The 15990-nt window shown below is 42.3% G+C and overlaps 1 protein-coding gene across 1 annotated transcript in view; it reads left to right on the top strand.

Moving 5' to 3' along the window:
- The first annotated feature begins 9919 nt into the window (after positions 1 to 9919).
- Positions 9920 to 15990, top strand: part of PFDN1 (prefoldin subunit 1) — a 96172-nt gene continuing 90101 nt past the window's right edge. The window contains exons 1-2 of the mRNA XM_078650705.1: positions 9920 to 10065; positions 13364 to 13530. Coding sequence (XP_078506831.1) covers positions 10033 to 10065; positions 13364 to 13530 — 200 coding nt within the window. The 5' untranslated portion in view covers positions 9920 to 10032. The remainder of the gene's footprint in view (positions 10066 to 13363; positions 13531 to 15990) is intronic.

The following is a 15990-nucleotide window of genomic DNA, read 5'->3' as shown; positions in this document are numbered from 1 at the left end:
ACAATAATAATCCACTGGTGATACAGAGTCCCTGGTTGGCACAATATCAGACCACATATGTTAGTACGCCATGGATGAGCATAGCATCAATCACAGCAGAAACAATCAACCTTAAACCCTCTGGCCCCACGAAGCGAGTGCCCACCAGCGACATCAAACGAAGTAAGAAACCTCAGATCATGAACCGTGAACTTCCCTTAATTCCTAGAGTCAATTGTGTCAAGATGTGCCTTTAACACCATGTAAATCCTTCCACAAATATTCCCTACTGTTTAGTCCTACCTCAGAATCAACAGGCCATGCTCGCCCTTGACAGGCCTCAAGTGGATGATGCAAATTGTGGATATGTTGGGCCTCACTCTTTGCACTCCAAAAAGAGCAAATTATCCCAAAATCAACAGAAAAACATTTCCTAAACCTTCCACCATGGATCCCATTGATGGTGCCGGGTTCCCTGATTCCAACTTACTCTGAAACCCTAGGTCAAGGGACCGTTGGGGCCTGCTTAGTAGTGTAGAGGGAAGAAATAACTTTTCACATCAGGTTCAGAAGCACAAAGATTTATGACTCCGAAGAATCGCAGACTCCAGGTTCTAAATTTAGTGGGTTTATTACAAAGCCAAAAATAGCTGAACATACAAGCACCTCAAGACGAGGTTGTAGAAATACATTGGAAATAATACAAAGCCAAATCTACGTGCAATGTTCAATCTCTGGATCATGAAAAGAATGACGAATTCCAAGATCAGAACACAGGCAATAAGTGCCCCCACGTCAATATAAGACTTCACCGGGTTTGTAAGTATAAAGCATTAGTCTGTCCCTGCAATACCATTAACGTGTCACCCCTACTTAGCATTCCCAGGCAAGTCGGAAAAGGTGTCAGCACATGAAGATTTCCTAAGAGGTGCACTCACGTTGTATGGGCTATTCGAACAATAACAAGAATAGCCAGAAATTACTCCTGACTTCTTCAAGCTGGGTCTTGGCACCGGGAAACCCTTTTTGGGTAGCTGTAGCGCCTTACAAATTTAAAAAATAAAAATAAAAATAAATAAATATGGGTCAAGTAGCCAAAGGCTACAGAGCTCATTCTAAGATACTACTTACCTCACCATCATTCTCCTCTACTTTCTCCTTCTTTTCTTCATCTCCTTCCTCACCCCCCGAGGCATGGGCCCTAATTCCAACACCAAAATCATAAGACACGCCCATTACACATCGTCTGATCGCCTCATCCTGTTTGGCACCTCCTCATAGGTGATTTTCTGCTCAGTTTCGATACTCCCAGCTCCTGCCTCGATGATCTCGATTCCCAGGCCTTCTCCAGTGAGAAAGAACACCATCTCACATTATCAGCACTCCCGGTACAAATGTATCCTCTCCTCCCTGAGCCTAGCTTCTAAAACAAAAGTGTTATTCAAACTAACAAAGATGAAATTCTCCACCTGCAACAGAAACGTGAGAAAAGAACAAATCCAACATGCACATGAAATTCAACTATTAAATCTCTAATACAAGACCTTCAGGGAGAATGCATTTCAGGCCTACAGAAATCGGCCACCATAAGAAAATAGCACATAGGCCTCACGAACCACATATAAATGAAATCTTTTACTGAGCACTTCTAAGTCAACACGTTACATTAGCACATCAAATACAGGTATAATTGTGAGCATCCTACACAAATTGTGCACGGTAATATTTCAGCTAAACACGTGTATTGCAATGTTAATTTCTTCACGTTTATGTGAACTATAAACCTAGGACATCACATTTCATACTATTACAGCACACATTCTACAGTTCCATTATAATACAACAAAAGAATAAATGTAAGTGAAAACTACTTGTGATAATGATGCATTCCTACAATGAAAAGAGCACAACCGTGCTCTAACACCATTACACCAGTGCAATAAGCACTTCGCTGACTCCCGATGGTCCGTTGCTCTGCCTTCAAGGCACTCTGCTTTGCCCACACAGTCACCCATAGCCAAGGTCACAGCTAAAATAAATCAAGGATGGTAGGCATGTGTGCAACAATCTCCCTGTCTGCTTCATCCCACTCCAAGAACAAGCACAACTATACAGTCATGGAATCAGGGGGGCAAAGGACGGTGGCGCCACTGATTAGGGCCTAAAAAAGGGGGTGGTGATGGACGGAGCATCTGAACCAATCAAACACTCACACCCAGTCAACAGATCTGGGTTTAATCCATCGCCGTTCTTTAGCCCACTCTGCCACCCCAGTTCAGACATGGCCATATGCAAATCAGTCTGACCCTGTACCTCATGGGAACAGTCCAGCCCGAACTGCCTCAGATCTGTTGACTGGGTGTGAGTGTTTGATTGGTTCAGATGCTCCGTCCATCACCACCCCTTTTGTACCACTTTGTTCGCCATAAGTTGGCAGTGTATGCTCAGACGTGAGTCCCTTGCTCACTTTGCCACTGGATTCAAGCAAGCCGGGCTGAAGACGGCTGAAATGCCAGAAACCGGTCCTCGGAAGCTTGTTTCCGGTCCAGGGAAGGCATGGCTTGGCAGTTCGGGCTGGACTGTTCCCATGAGGCACAGGGTCAGACTGATTTGCATATGGCCATGTCTGAACTGGGGTGGCAGAGTGGGCTAAAGAACGGTGATGGATCAAACCCAGATCTGTTGATTGGGTGTGAGTGTTTGATTGGTTCAGATGCTCCGTCCATCACCACCCCCTTTTGTACCACTGATTAGGGCCTGGCATGAGGCAATAAATAGATGGGGGAAAGCGGAAAGGGGCACTCGTAGATACACAGAAGCCCTCCCCCTCCACAAATACCCACTTTTTACAGCATGGGACACTCTTCTCGACCATTTCCGTCAACTTACACAGCCAGCTATCTCATCACTCTAACCATAGCGATAGGCCCCACACACTCCTGATCAGGCCTCCACCGACCCCTGCCTGCATCCAGCTTTGCCCCACTGCTCGCACCCCGTCCCTCCCCCGCATTAATGTTATGTTATGTTATTGGGGTTGCTTATATAGCGCACGGCTACTCCAGGGAGTGTCCCGGCGCTTTCTGACCCCAAACTGAGAAAGAAGATGGAAGAAAACACAAACATAACAAGTTACTGCTTGTAAAGCCAGGTTTTCAGGGCCTTTCTGAAGGCAAGCAGATTAGAAGTACGGCGCAGATCCACAGGCAAGGAATTCCATAGTTTTGGGGCAAGATATGTAAAGGAACGACCACCTATCCTGACCCTTCTAATGGGAGGAACCATTGCCAGGCCAAGACATTCAGATCGGAGAGATCTGGTGGGTTTATAGAAAAGAAGCCGTTTCTGAATGTACGAGGCCCCTACCAAATGGAGTGCCTTGTGGGCTAAAGTGAGAGCCTTGAAAGTAATACGCTTCTTAACTGGGAGCCAATGAAGGGAAGAAAGCAGCTCTGAAGCCCGAGCTTGTCGAGGAAGGCCAAAGATCGCCCTTGCTGCGGAGTTTTGAACTACCTGAAGTTGGTGCAGGAGGTAGTCCGGTAAACCCAGGTAGAGGACATTTGAGTAATCAATCCTGGAGCAAATCAAAGCCTGTACCGTCAGCTGCCTGTGGACTAAAGGGAGCAGAGGAAGAAATTTTCGCAGCATTTTTAACAGACCAAAACAGGTGTTGGAGAGACCTGTGATCTGTGTTTTCAGCGAAAGGGTGTTATCAATTTTGATCCCCAAGTTTTTTGCAACCACAGAGGAGGAGGAAGGGGGTGACATACACACCGGCCGCCATTCCTGCCACGGTGGATCTGCTTGACAGCCGAAGAAAAGCACCTCAGATTTATCAGGGTTGCATTTGAGGCTGCTTCGCTGAAACCAGTCGAAGACAGCCCCAAGGCAACCCCGGATGCTCTCCCCGTCAAACTCCATGCCCTTCTTGCAGGTGAAGAGAAGCTGGGTGTCGTCAGCGTATGATATGATCTGGGCACCCATGGACTCCGCAAGTACCGCCAGTGGAGTCATGAAGATGTTAAAAATAATACCACCTGTGACTCCCCTTTACAACCTCCAGAACTGCAGACCTACACCTTACCACCGCTCCAGCCACCTGATCTTTACCAATGCCCTCTTACAACACTTGGTTTCAGCCATGCCCCACCCTGCCCTCCCCCTCCCCTTTTTCCCCAAATCGACCCAGTTTCGCACTTCATTCCCATTTCTGAGGGTTATGCACTAGCAGGGCGGTTACCTTCACCTACACATGGAAGCAATTCACAGATATTCATACAACAAATTGGGAACTAACATCTAAAACACTTAGCTAATTGATGTGGCACTGCACTATCATCATCGTCATTCCATTAGACTGTACAGAGCTTAAACACACTCCTGTGACACCGTCTTGACAAATTGTATTGCTGTATCACTGTGTGCTTTATCAACTTTCTTTCTTGAAAACCCCAATCAAAACAGTTTGGAAAAAAACAATGGTTAAACGTCCATGGAATTAGGGGGAGTGCATTCGAATATTCATCAGGCAGGACACCAAAACTCTTCCCAGTGATGGAGCAAATTTTTACACGTAAAGGGACTTGCTCGTACTCAACCTTCTTGTAATAATGTTAATGTACTAATTAACATGTTTTTATCTTATTAATATTGCACTACACGACATAATAGGTATCCAAGGGAAGCTTGTCAATGTGCTTTTACTAACAATAATCCGCTTACACTAAAATGGCTGCTGCTACGCGGGATTTCTATTGCGCATGCGTCTGTCATGCCCACATGATATGCTTGGAGGGAAAACTTCTGCTTCTGCGCAATAGAACTGAGATGTCCGTTGTGTGTCCTAACGTGCAAGAAGCTTGCACCGCTGCCTTAGTAAGCTGTCTGTTTCGCATAATCTCTAACGCAATAGTATAAAATAAAATAATGGGAGTAGCGTAGAAAGAAGTGGTATACAGTGTATTCATTTATTCTGTGTCTCTAAAACTGTTCTTTTCTATTTTTACATGATAAACTGAATGGGCCTAAATGCTTTGCTGAACTCCATATTTGGAGAAACTGCGACTGCGCGACAAGTCCTGAAGTTACAGAAGCTGTAGCCTTGAATCATGGACAAGACGGACATGGAAGGCGGAGAAGAATGAACTTCTTGCCTTGACAGAGGAAGCTGAATTGATAAAATTGTTTATTAAAATAAAACATTTCCAATCCAATCCAATAATCTTTATTTCGGCCGTTGAGGCCATAAAAGAAACATGCAAATATATACAGCAATATATAAAAAGAGCACATAGTTAAAATACATAAACAGGGAACAGCATAGCTCATTTCATGTGATAAAATAACAGTATAATAAAAAGCATTGACCAGCAGAAGCCATAAGTTGCAGTGGGGCTAAGGCATGGACATTCATTCTACATTGGTTTATCCTTAACCAGCTTGGACCTAATATGCCACATGGCAAGGAGAAATTTTGAAACTGCAAAAACAATGTGGGGGGAGGGGTCAGATTTCAATATTCTGTAGGATGTCAAGCAGTTCCTTATAGCCATGTTCCTGCATAGGGGCACCAACCAATATTTCCTTGGGGATTTATAGGTGGGGCAAAAAAACAGGACATGGATTTCCTCCTCATCACACAGATTACAGCCAGGGCATAATTTGTCCCCTCCGTTGGTCCATTTGCTAGTGAAGGATTTAATAGGTAGAGAGCCAAAGCGCCACTGTATGAACAGCTTCCTTGCCATAATCGGATAGATAAAATCCAAAAAAGTTTCAAATTTATAAATGTTTTTGGATTGGATAAAACAGTTAGTTAGGGTGCCAGTGTTAGGTGCAGTCATGTGGGATGCAAGATTTTGTTCCTTGTATACTTCCACTAGTCTTTTCCTGGAGACCTTGTTACAACCAATTTCTGGGGTCACCCACAGCTCATTAAAGCCAAGCCTATACAATTCTTTTTTAACAAAGGCTAGCCAGGGGATCTTGTCGTTGTGGTTTAAGTTCATAACGTGAACAAGATCTTGCCTATAGTGACTAAGCTCCTTTGTTGTCCAGAGTCTATGCCAGAATCTTATGGGTTTGGATTTGAGGTCCTCCCTAATAGAAGGTAAGCCCAGGTCAAGACGTAAGGGGAACAGGGGAGTTGCAGTGGGGAGGGCCAAAAGACGCCTCAAAAAACTATTTTGGGCACTTACCAACTCAGTTGCCGCTTGGTGCCCCCATAGCTCGCTACCATAAAGTGCAGCAGGTTTCACTTGCACTTTGTACATCTCAACTGCAGGAGCTATGGGTTTATATGTTGAGGTATTAGTAACCTTTAGAATAGCCCCGGAGAGTTGAGAGAGCCTTAATCGCGAGCTAGCGATCTGAGGGCCCCATAAGAGGTTCTCTTGGAGGGTTACACCCAAATACTGAAATGTTTTAACCCTCTCTAAGACCGTAGAATTTAGGGATGGGTTAGGTCTGGTTGTAGAGGAAGGGTTAAAAATCATATATTTGGTCTTCCCTGCGTTTATCTCGAGGCCATGCTGCCTGCAGAATAGGTCGAAGCCATCAAGGATTCTCTGAATTCCCATGGGTGTTTTGGATAGCAGGAGGGTGTCATCAGCAAACATGATTGCTGGCACCCTCCTGCCTGCCAAGACTGGGGCGTCATTGTCCCCAACATTAGCTAAGTGTGAGATGACGCTGTTCACATATAGGCAGAAAAGAGTAGGGGCAAGAACGCAGCCCTGCCTAACACCCCGGGAAACAGGAAACCTATTTGTCAGTGCGCCACCCCGCCCACAGCGTACCTGGGCGTAGTTACCCTGGTGCAGTCTAATTATAGCCTGGAGTAGATTGATTGGCACTCCCAACTCCTTCAGGACCTCCCAGAGCTTTCCTCGCGGCACCAGATCGAATGCTGACTTTAGGTCCACGAAGACCATATACAATCTCCCGCCCTCGATGGTCACTGTTTTCCAGAAGAGGAGAACTAGGCGGAAGATTTGGTCCATGGTGGACGTATTTTTCCTAAAGCCAGCCTGGAGAGGACTTAGAATTTCATTTTCCTCCATCCAGTCCATCAGTTGGTCCAGTAGGAGTCGCGAATAGATCTTCTGGGGAACATCTATCAGGCTGATCGGCCTGTAGTTGGATGGGAGCAGAGGACAGCCCTTCTTAAAGATGGGGACTATCTCTGCCCCCAGCCAAGTCCGGGGGATCGCCATACCACGTGCAAGTGAGTTAAAAACGATGTGAAGGTAGGGCGCCCAGATCTCTGGGTGGGACCTAAAAAGGTCACCAGGTAATTTGTCAAGGCCGGGGGCCTTACCCATCGCTAGGCCGTCTATTGCACTTGCCACTTCCCCTAGCGTGAATTCCAAAATATCTCCAGGGAGGGAGAGGATTGTTGCAACAGAGGCGTACGTATTCTCAACGACATCTGCATAGAGTTTCCCAAAGTGGTCTTCCCATATTTGTGCTGCTATATTAGGTTTGACAGCAGCTTTGGGTTCCCCTGAGCCAGTTGTGACTAAGGACCAAAATCTTTTTGGGTCCCTAGTTGTTAGGGCTGCTGAGAGGTCCTGCCATCTGTCTCAGTCCCAATCTGACCTCGCGCGAGCCATTATATTTTTGTACTGTCGCCGCAAAGTGGATACACTGGTCCGGGGTAGGCCCTCTTTAATTGCGTAGATAAGGTCCGCTTTGGCCTTTCTGCAATCAGAGTTATACCAAGTAGATGTTCTAGTATTGTACTTGGGCTTAGGTACCACTGGATAGAGAATCTCTCCCAGTGCTCCCACTAACTCTTCGTGAATAGAAGGGAGGGTTTTCTGCAAAGCCTGGGTACTTGATAGACTAATTAGTTCTTCCAACGCCTCAAATTTGGGAAGCACCAGATGGTAAATTTTCCCAATGTTTACTTCCGATTTGGAAAATTTTTGCCATCTCACCCTACGCCTGTTTGAGGTTAGTACCAGGTTTCCCCGTTCATCTCTTTCCTCATTTGATACATTTCATTACCGGGAGAAATAAAAAAGAACATGGGTTGATAAAGTTATGGGAGGGGATGTCATGAATACATGATTAACAAGTTGCCTTTTAGAAAAATATGGTGTGATGGCTACTCCTCGTTCTTATCCAATAAAATTGTGGGATTCACACATTTGCAATATTTGAGGGTGGTACACTGATCTGAAAAATAGTATAACTACGGTGGGCTTAGCTAACTAGATTGTCCGACTTGTCCGAATAGCTGACCTGTCACTGACCCAACGCACTCAATAGGTGATCGGGAGCAGAGTTGCTGGCGGAGTGCTCTGTCAGAAGATTCGATAATCCAATCGGGGTTATTGGTAAGGAGATCGATGACCCAATTGGGGTTCGACTGTTAGCTGCAGAGAGGGTTTACAATGCTAGCGTTTTGAAATTTAACTCTGGGGCGAGTCTTAACCTGTGGTGGTCCTGTCCTGATCCAATTTGATCCGTAACCTGTCCTGATTCTGTCTTGCACCTGTTCTTTCTGCTGGCACCTGTACTTTGGGATTCTATTTCTTTGACTTAGCCTATGACCAGAGTTGGTCATCACACCGGAATAGGTAACTATGAAGTGTGGGTTTGTCATTGTACTGTTTTCCTTTTTCTCTCGCCCACCCTCTGTTCAAATGTTCAACGACAATTTCTCTCCAAATTATTGCAAATGTTTGTTTTTAAATTTGCATTAGTCTAAAACATAATAAGAAATTAATTTGAGTTACATGTTTTATTAGCCTTTCAAAGATTTACTTAGATAAAGATTTTAAACCTTTCCCGAGTTTGTGGTTATTTATGAAATGCTAAATGTTATTATTGCTATCTATTTCTCTCTAACTCCCTTGATCCTTAGGACTTTAGGTATCGGTGACTTGGATTGGTAAGATAAATTGTATAAAAACCCAAATGGTAAAAACCCCAATTGAAATAGAGTGTGTAGGTTTACCTGTTTAATATATACATAGATATATGGGCCCAGGTGAGTATGCTGAGCATGTGAGCCTGCGCTCTATCACCAGTTATGCCACTCGCACACTCATAACCATTGCCCTTTCAGCCAAACACAAGAATAAACTAATGTAAAGCAAATGTGTTCTATCCATCATTCATGTTCTCTCCACTTCTTACCAAGGCGCTGCAGTCTAACTTGACTAGCTGCCTGGAGTATGCTCATGATCCCAAATGTCCCCAGAGTAAGACAGATTAGATTCTCCAGTGGGGTGTAGGCTGCTGATGTTAAGAAAGTCCTCCGATATTAACTAAGCAGTGTACTGTGAAACGGGGGCAACACCCAAATGCGGGCCACTGTTTTCGGCGCGAAGGAGCCTATTTCTGATCCCAATCTCCCCTGCTTTCAAATACTGCGTTCAGAATACCAGATGTACAAACATCTATTATGCTTGATTTAATAGACTCTAATGTTGTTCAATAATTATCTGGGCCACATACAGGGATCACATAACAACTGTCTTGCCTCTTTTTTACTGTCACCAGCATGTTTAAAAACTATCACTTTTAATATGTACTTCTCAGTGCAGTACTACAATGTGATCTATTAATGTGAAAACTTCCAGTTACAGAAATACACTTTTTTAAAGAGACTTTTCCATTGTTTACGCGATTGTTGTTGAATGAGTTATATTGTAAATAGTTTCAGGGCTCGGCAAATACACGGACTCTAAGAACCATGTCAGACCCCAACTCTGACTCGGCTCTCCCTATTTATATGCTAGCTCCCCACCTCTAGACTTTAGGCTGTGTGGGACCCGCCCTGCCCGACAGGGGCCTGGGTTACTTACACCCTGAAGTTTTTCTCGCTATTCAGGCATCTCACGGAATCACGTGACAAACAGTAAAGGAGTCGCGTTGCTAAGTGTCATTTCTCTAACGGGTAGTCGTTTCCCTTTAACGGTGAGACGAATTTATGTGACGTAAGACGTCTCGTTGCGTGCTTGTCGCGTAGAGACGCAGTAGCCGGCTGTGTGATCTCTGATGGGAGCTGTCGTTCTTTGAGTTAAAGACACAAGGCTCGCTATGGCGGCTCCTATAGATATGGAGCTGAAAAAGGTATCGTGCTGTTATTTAACTGTTTTAATTACAGATTCGACCGACCGAAAGTATATTCAAGTTTAAGTACCAAGACCGTAGCCTTGTTTCAGGCACAAGATGTCTTGTATTTAGCCATCTTTCATACCGAAACTGCATATAGCAAATATTCTAGTTTGACATACGTTAAACCCAGTGGCGATGTGTACAGCACGTATTTTTCGTTAAGCCCCCTCCCCATCGTTCAATCAAGAAGCATCTCGCTGTGCCCCACGTGTCATACATCCCATTTCCCATATTCCCTGTTGTGCCTGAAAGAAGGCACACGACCTAACTGATGGACGCGTTCTGATTTTCTTTCAACTCGGAAATCATGCGTGGAACCACTCTCAACTACTCACGCGTGTTTGCCAGAATTTCACTGCCTCGCATGTTAATCTTAGTTAGTTGTCTCCACCCAACAGGCAAGACTAAATCCCTTTGGTGCACTCCGGTTTCCCTCATATGGCCAGTATGCAGTGGGGTGAACTCCAAGGCCTGGCGCAATTCAAGACCCACAGAGTGAAGGTGGAGCTCTGTAGGAATGTAGCTGCTCTGAAGCCAGACTACCCCTGTTCCTGATACTTTTGTTTTTGTTCTTAAATGTGTGAGGTTTATCATGCTGAAAGCTCCCTTGTTTCCAGTCAATGAGACTATTAATTGGTATTAAGTACTTTCAGTATCTGTATTTTCTCATTTTAGAGGGTTGACTCAATTAGCTTTTCAGTGTAAACCTAAAAATCACTCCTCTGACAGTCTTAATATAGCTGGTTATAAGCAAGTGTACTCGGGGCTCGAAAAATCATGAAAATGTTACTAGATCTGCAGGTCTAGTGACTTAATGTACTCGACCTATTTGTAACGCTCTTGACCCATAAACTGGTTTCAAATTATGTGATCGAGGGCAAATAATTTAAATAATTGAGCCGCCATTTTGACATATGATAGCACCTTCAAAGCTGTCTGCTTTTACCAAAAGTTCTTTAATTTGATTTCGTAGACTTAACTTTTTTCCATATCTAGCTACATATAGGATACACATGACCCCTGACTCACCTCTTAGTTCATTATCAGTATTTTTATGAGGGTGGGGGCAGGAATATTTCTCAAATCATGTTTAAAAACTATCACTTTTAATAAATAAATAACTAAAGCATGAAGTGGTTGCACACTGTCGTTTGTAATCAGCCGATTTTACATTGAAATGACCACAAACTTTCCCACTGACATGCAGCTTTAATGCAAAGGTGCTGATGTTTCTAACCTCGAAAGGATGATGCACTAAGTAAGCCCTCCAGTCATTCCAATAAATGACCTACAAGTTTCACGCAGATTTCAACAGCCTGCTGTGTTTTTTGCCATGCTGCCTCCCACAGCCTGAATGCTCATTGCTGTCTACCATGTTCTCTTCAAACTGTGTTGGCTGTAAAATCCTTCACTCAACCATCTTTCTGAACTAGTTGACACATTTCAGGTCACTGGTTATACGTGTTTCAGGCAAATATGAAAACAAAATCTTAAGCCAGTCCTTTGCCAAACTCCTTTTATCACCACCCTCCCTGGCAACTCTTTGGTACTGTGCTCTGAAAACTCATTTTCAAACAATTTAGCATATGCCCATACCTTTTCACCTATTTCATGACTTCTCCTGCTACCTCAAATTGGCTTTGTCCTCCTTGTTGTAATTAAGCTACTGCATTCCTTTATCCTCTCTATTAAATAAATCACGTATTTCTTTAATGTGGACCCGTTATTCTTGTGTACTTAACTTAGAGCCACACAGTTAACAACTATATTCCTGGTATTGTAAAATGATGCCTGTTTCGATGCCTTACCAGTGACAGTAATTTTAAGTTGATGTTTAAAACCTCTGGTGCAAATTCCTTGGACTGCAAACAGCAGGAAAGAAGTCATTATTTTCCTCCGTTTGTGTCCCCCAAAAAGATCATGGCATCAATACTCTTCCTCAGAAAAAAGTCTAATTGAGCAAAACAGCGTACATCTACCCTAGCTTATCGCACAAGTCAAATGAAGACAGTCCGCTTGAGGCTCTGGCGTGGGCAACTGTGAAGGCTGATTGTGCAGCATGTTTATTGATGGTTTTATGTATAATTGGTAATGTATAATCGGTGTTTATTTTAGAAATGGCTTATGCTTATTATTGTGAATGTAAATTGTGTTTGATTTTGGGTACTCTTTATAGCGTTTATTTGTTTTAAATGTTGTGCCGAAGAACGCATGTTTTTTTGCCATTGGGTGTTTAGTTTTCCATTGGTTGGATGCATATAACATACGTGGATGCTTGTAGCGTAGATATAAGATGTAGCTAGATAAAAGTCCACGAAACAAAATACCGACCATATCTAAATCTAGCTGTAATGCTTCCACTGAACAATTCTTAATGGCTATCGGGTAGTGTTTCCAAAAAGTGCTTTCAACTTTAGAGAGTAATTTGATAATCAGCCATTTTATAGCATTCAAAGTCGTATGTTAGAATGCCGGTGCTGTATGATGTATACATGTTTAGTAAAGCACCCGTTTTTTTGTTTACTTAAGTAACTGAAGAAACAAAGTAATCAATTTCCCACACTTCTAGATGTAGCTGCCTGGGCTTTAGCACATTCTTCAGTGGTGTAGCTATTTCAAACAGGCTATCATATCTTGTTTTTTCAGAAGGTATTAGGTTAAAAAAAATGTAGATTCTAATTTAAGTACCCCACCAAGGTGTAAATGTCTCACCCACTTTGCGGTCATGATTGCATCTTTATTTTATTGCAGCCAGTGCTGTCGTATTGCAATCAAATCCTTGTATTAGAGGCCCTGGTATAGTCTCCAGGGCTGATTTGGCTCTTGACTGCCCTGGCACATGGAGCCTATGGCTAGAAACTCAGACTCCATTCAGGCATACGTTACATGTTTGCAATCTTAAGAAACGATACCACCTTCTGCTAAAGTTGAGAACAGAGCATCAACGTAACCGCAGCAGACCAAGAAGGCAGTTAAGATCAGCAGAATGTATGTGTCTGTAATTTAAGTTTGACAACTTTACTTCATGTAAGACTTCCAGTGCTAATTTATCAAAACCACTTTGGCTTGAAATTAAGATTTGTTGATAACTCTTACTGGCTATTCTGGGAAAAACTGCACCTAATGTAATTTATATTTGAACATAGGAAATAGTTTTTTATAAGAAACGTTTGAGTTGCATTTATCCAGTCGTTTTAACAGTTTTGTGAACTCCTGCTTAATGTATTTGCTGTTTTTTTTAAATTTATTGCAGGCTTTCACTGAACTTCAGGCAAAAGTTATTGATACTCAACAGAAAGTGAAACTAGCGGACATACAAATTGAGCAATTAAACAGAACTAAGAAACATGCCCACCTAACTGATACAGAGATTCAGACTTTGTCTGATCAAACTCGCATGTATGAAGGAGTAGGAAGAATGTGAGTATTAACTAAAGCAGATTTTATTGATCAATGTAATTGAATTCTTGAATAAGTTACTTTCTCTCCCTTTTTACACTTTTGAAATTTCATCATTCAGCTACAGGTAACATGATGTACGACTGACTGCTGGATGTGCCTATTCATTTCAGTGCAACCTGTATTGTCAAATTGCAGGGTACACATATGACTGAAGACCTTTTGATGAGGGAGTTTGATTCCGATACTGTGGGTCAAAGCGAGGCAGGCTGCATGTGTGTGGTTGGTAAAGTGACGATTTGAAAGTGACAGATCCAGGACTTTATGTACCAGTTATTTCAGTCAATAGGATTATCTAATTGAGATATATGGAATTGGAAAGCACTGGAAACATTTCACATTAAAGAAAGTGGCAGATGTTTGACACCAGGTAGCCAAGATTATTGATTATGCCCCACATATGAAGCATTTTACATATTTCTGTAAAATACAAGAAATATTTGTTTTCTTTGCAGATATACTTCTAATAAATGTTACTGTCGTGTGGGTACTCTGTTTTCAGTGTTCTAAATCAAAATACATATTGACCTGTACATTGTATCATAAATGTTGGTTGTACACCATCCAGGAATTCTGATTGTATTCTTCCCCCACAGCTCCTTTGTGAACTATGTATGGCTGTACTGACATGACTGGTTGGTAACGCAGGGAATGTGAGATTTTGCACTCACATTGGTCTTCGGGGCGTATTTAGTAAGTAATTTAAGAAATTGGAGACCGGCCTACTTAAGATCTGAAATAAGTTCTGGATAGTGTCGGGGTCATTTACCATTTTGTTTTAGAAAAATGCAATTGTTACCCTGATTTCTTATCTAATGAAAATCTAACTGTGTGTCATGCAGACAAGTATCACTCTCTTTAGTTTGCAGATGTCTCAAGCAATATTGTTTGGTATCCTCTGTAAAGTGACAAATTGAAATTTACTGGCCTGCCGTGGTTGTACCCGGGGATTCAATTTAGAGATCGTACGTGGTCATAGAGAGAATGGAATGCCGAAACCTCCTGTAGGCTAATGGAAGGAAATATGATCCTGAGGACTCCATCTTCACTAATCTTCATATCCTAAATAGGAACGAAGAGCAGCCCAGGGCAGTTCCTTCAGTTGCAAAATGTAAAGAGTTATGTCGTAAGTGGTGCAAGGTCAGTTTTGTTAAATGTAGATACTAGACCAGGAAGAGATAGTATTAGGGCTCCCCTGCAAAAGGGCAATACAGAACATCATCCAATCACTTGAGGATCACTGTCTCTATGCTGTTGTTTGGTCTGAATCAAGATTGATAAGAGATAGATTGTTGATTTCTTCTGATATAGCAAAGTCGTTTTTTCAGTTCTTTTCCCCCAGTACATGAGTTTACTCGTCTGAAGTTTTTGAAACGTGAGGAGTAAAGATTAGATTTCTTTATGAATTCTATCTGTTTTGATTTGGAGGTTTATGGAAAGTGCAGTTTATAAAAGGTATATTCTATGGAATAGTGGTTGATTATTTTTTATTCTGCAATGCTGAGTTCAGAGAAACTACACACTTTGATTAATTGTGTTAAAATGTCAGAAGGTTTTGGAGAGGTGAGAGTCGGAAATGTGAGGGAGTCCATATGCTCAGAAAACACGGAGCAAGGATGCTTGCATGAAATGAGGGTGGATTTGAAATGCTGCTGTTTTTTGAAGCACATAAATTATTGTGTATGAATATTTTTCAGAAATATTAGGGTGATCTTAAGCAGTACTTCAGTATGATGTGAAACAATGGAGTGTTGAAAAAATGACCATAATATTATATTTTCTTGTTTACAATGGTTTTTGTTTAGGAGTTTTCTTTGTAAGTTAATTTCCAGAAGTGATTTGTGGTTTTGATATAGTATCTTCTGTTTCTTTTAGTTTCCAATACTGTTGGAGAGCATGAGGGTTAACTATCATGGTTTGAGATTCTTTTATCACTAGATTGCCCATGTACTGGAAAGTTTTCTATATTGAAGCGTTCAGGGATTTTATTGGCCTTCTGCAAATTGAGGTTGCAGTGGAAGTGATTTGGAGTGCAGCCTAGAAATCGATTGAGACGTCGAGATAACACTTTAGTGAGGTCCCTTAGCAAGATCAAGGGACGGGTTTGACAAAAGCACTAAACTGTGTGTGGAATTTTGTTTGGTTGTCTGCTAATAGTTATTGGTAGGATCCACGTGATCAGTTCTCATGGATCCTCTCCTCTCGGGTGACATTTTTCGGAAATTGGGCTGCACAACACACACCGAGGAACATGGTAAGCATTAATATGTCTGCTATTGACTTCAGAAGAGGTCATGAACGAAAAGTAAAATAAGACCTTATATATAATTGCAGATTTCACCTGTTGAATTAACTTAAAAAAAAATAGAAGCAGCACTTTGAAATGTGCAGATATTTGCTTAGGTTTTTTTTTTTTTAAAG

Source organism: Lissotriton helveticus, chromosome 7 (assembly GCF_964261635.1).
Source record: "Lissotriton helveticus chromosome 7, aLisHel1.1, whole genome shotgun sequence".
NCBI lineage: Eukaryota > Metazoa > Chordata > Amphibia > Caudata > Salamandridae > Lissotriton > Lissotriton helveticus.
Note: the sequence above shows the minus strand (reverse complement) of the source record. Positions and strands in the feature narration are given on the sequence as shown.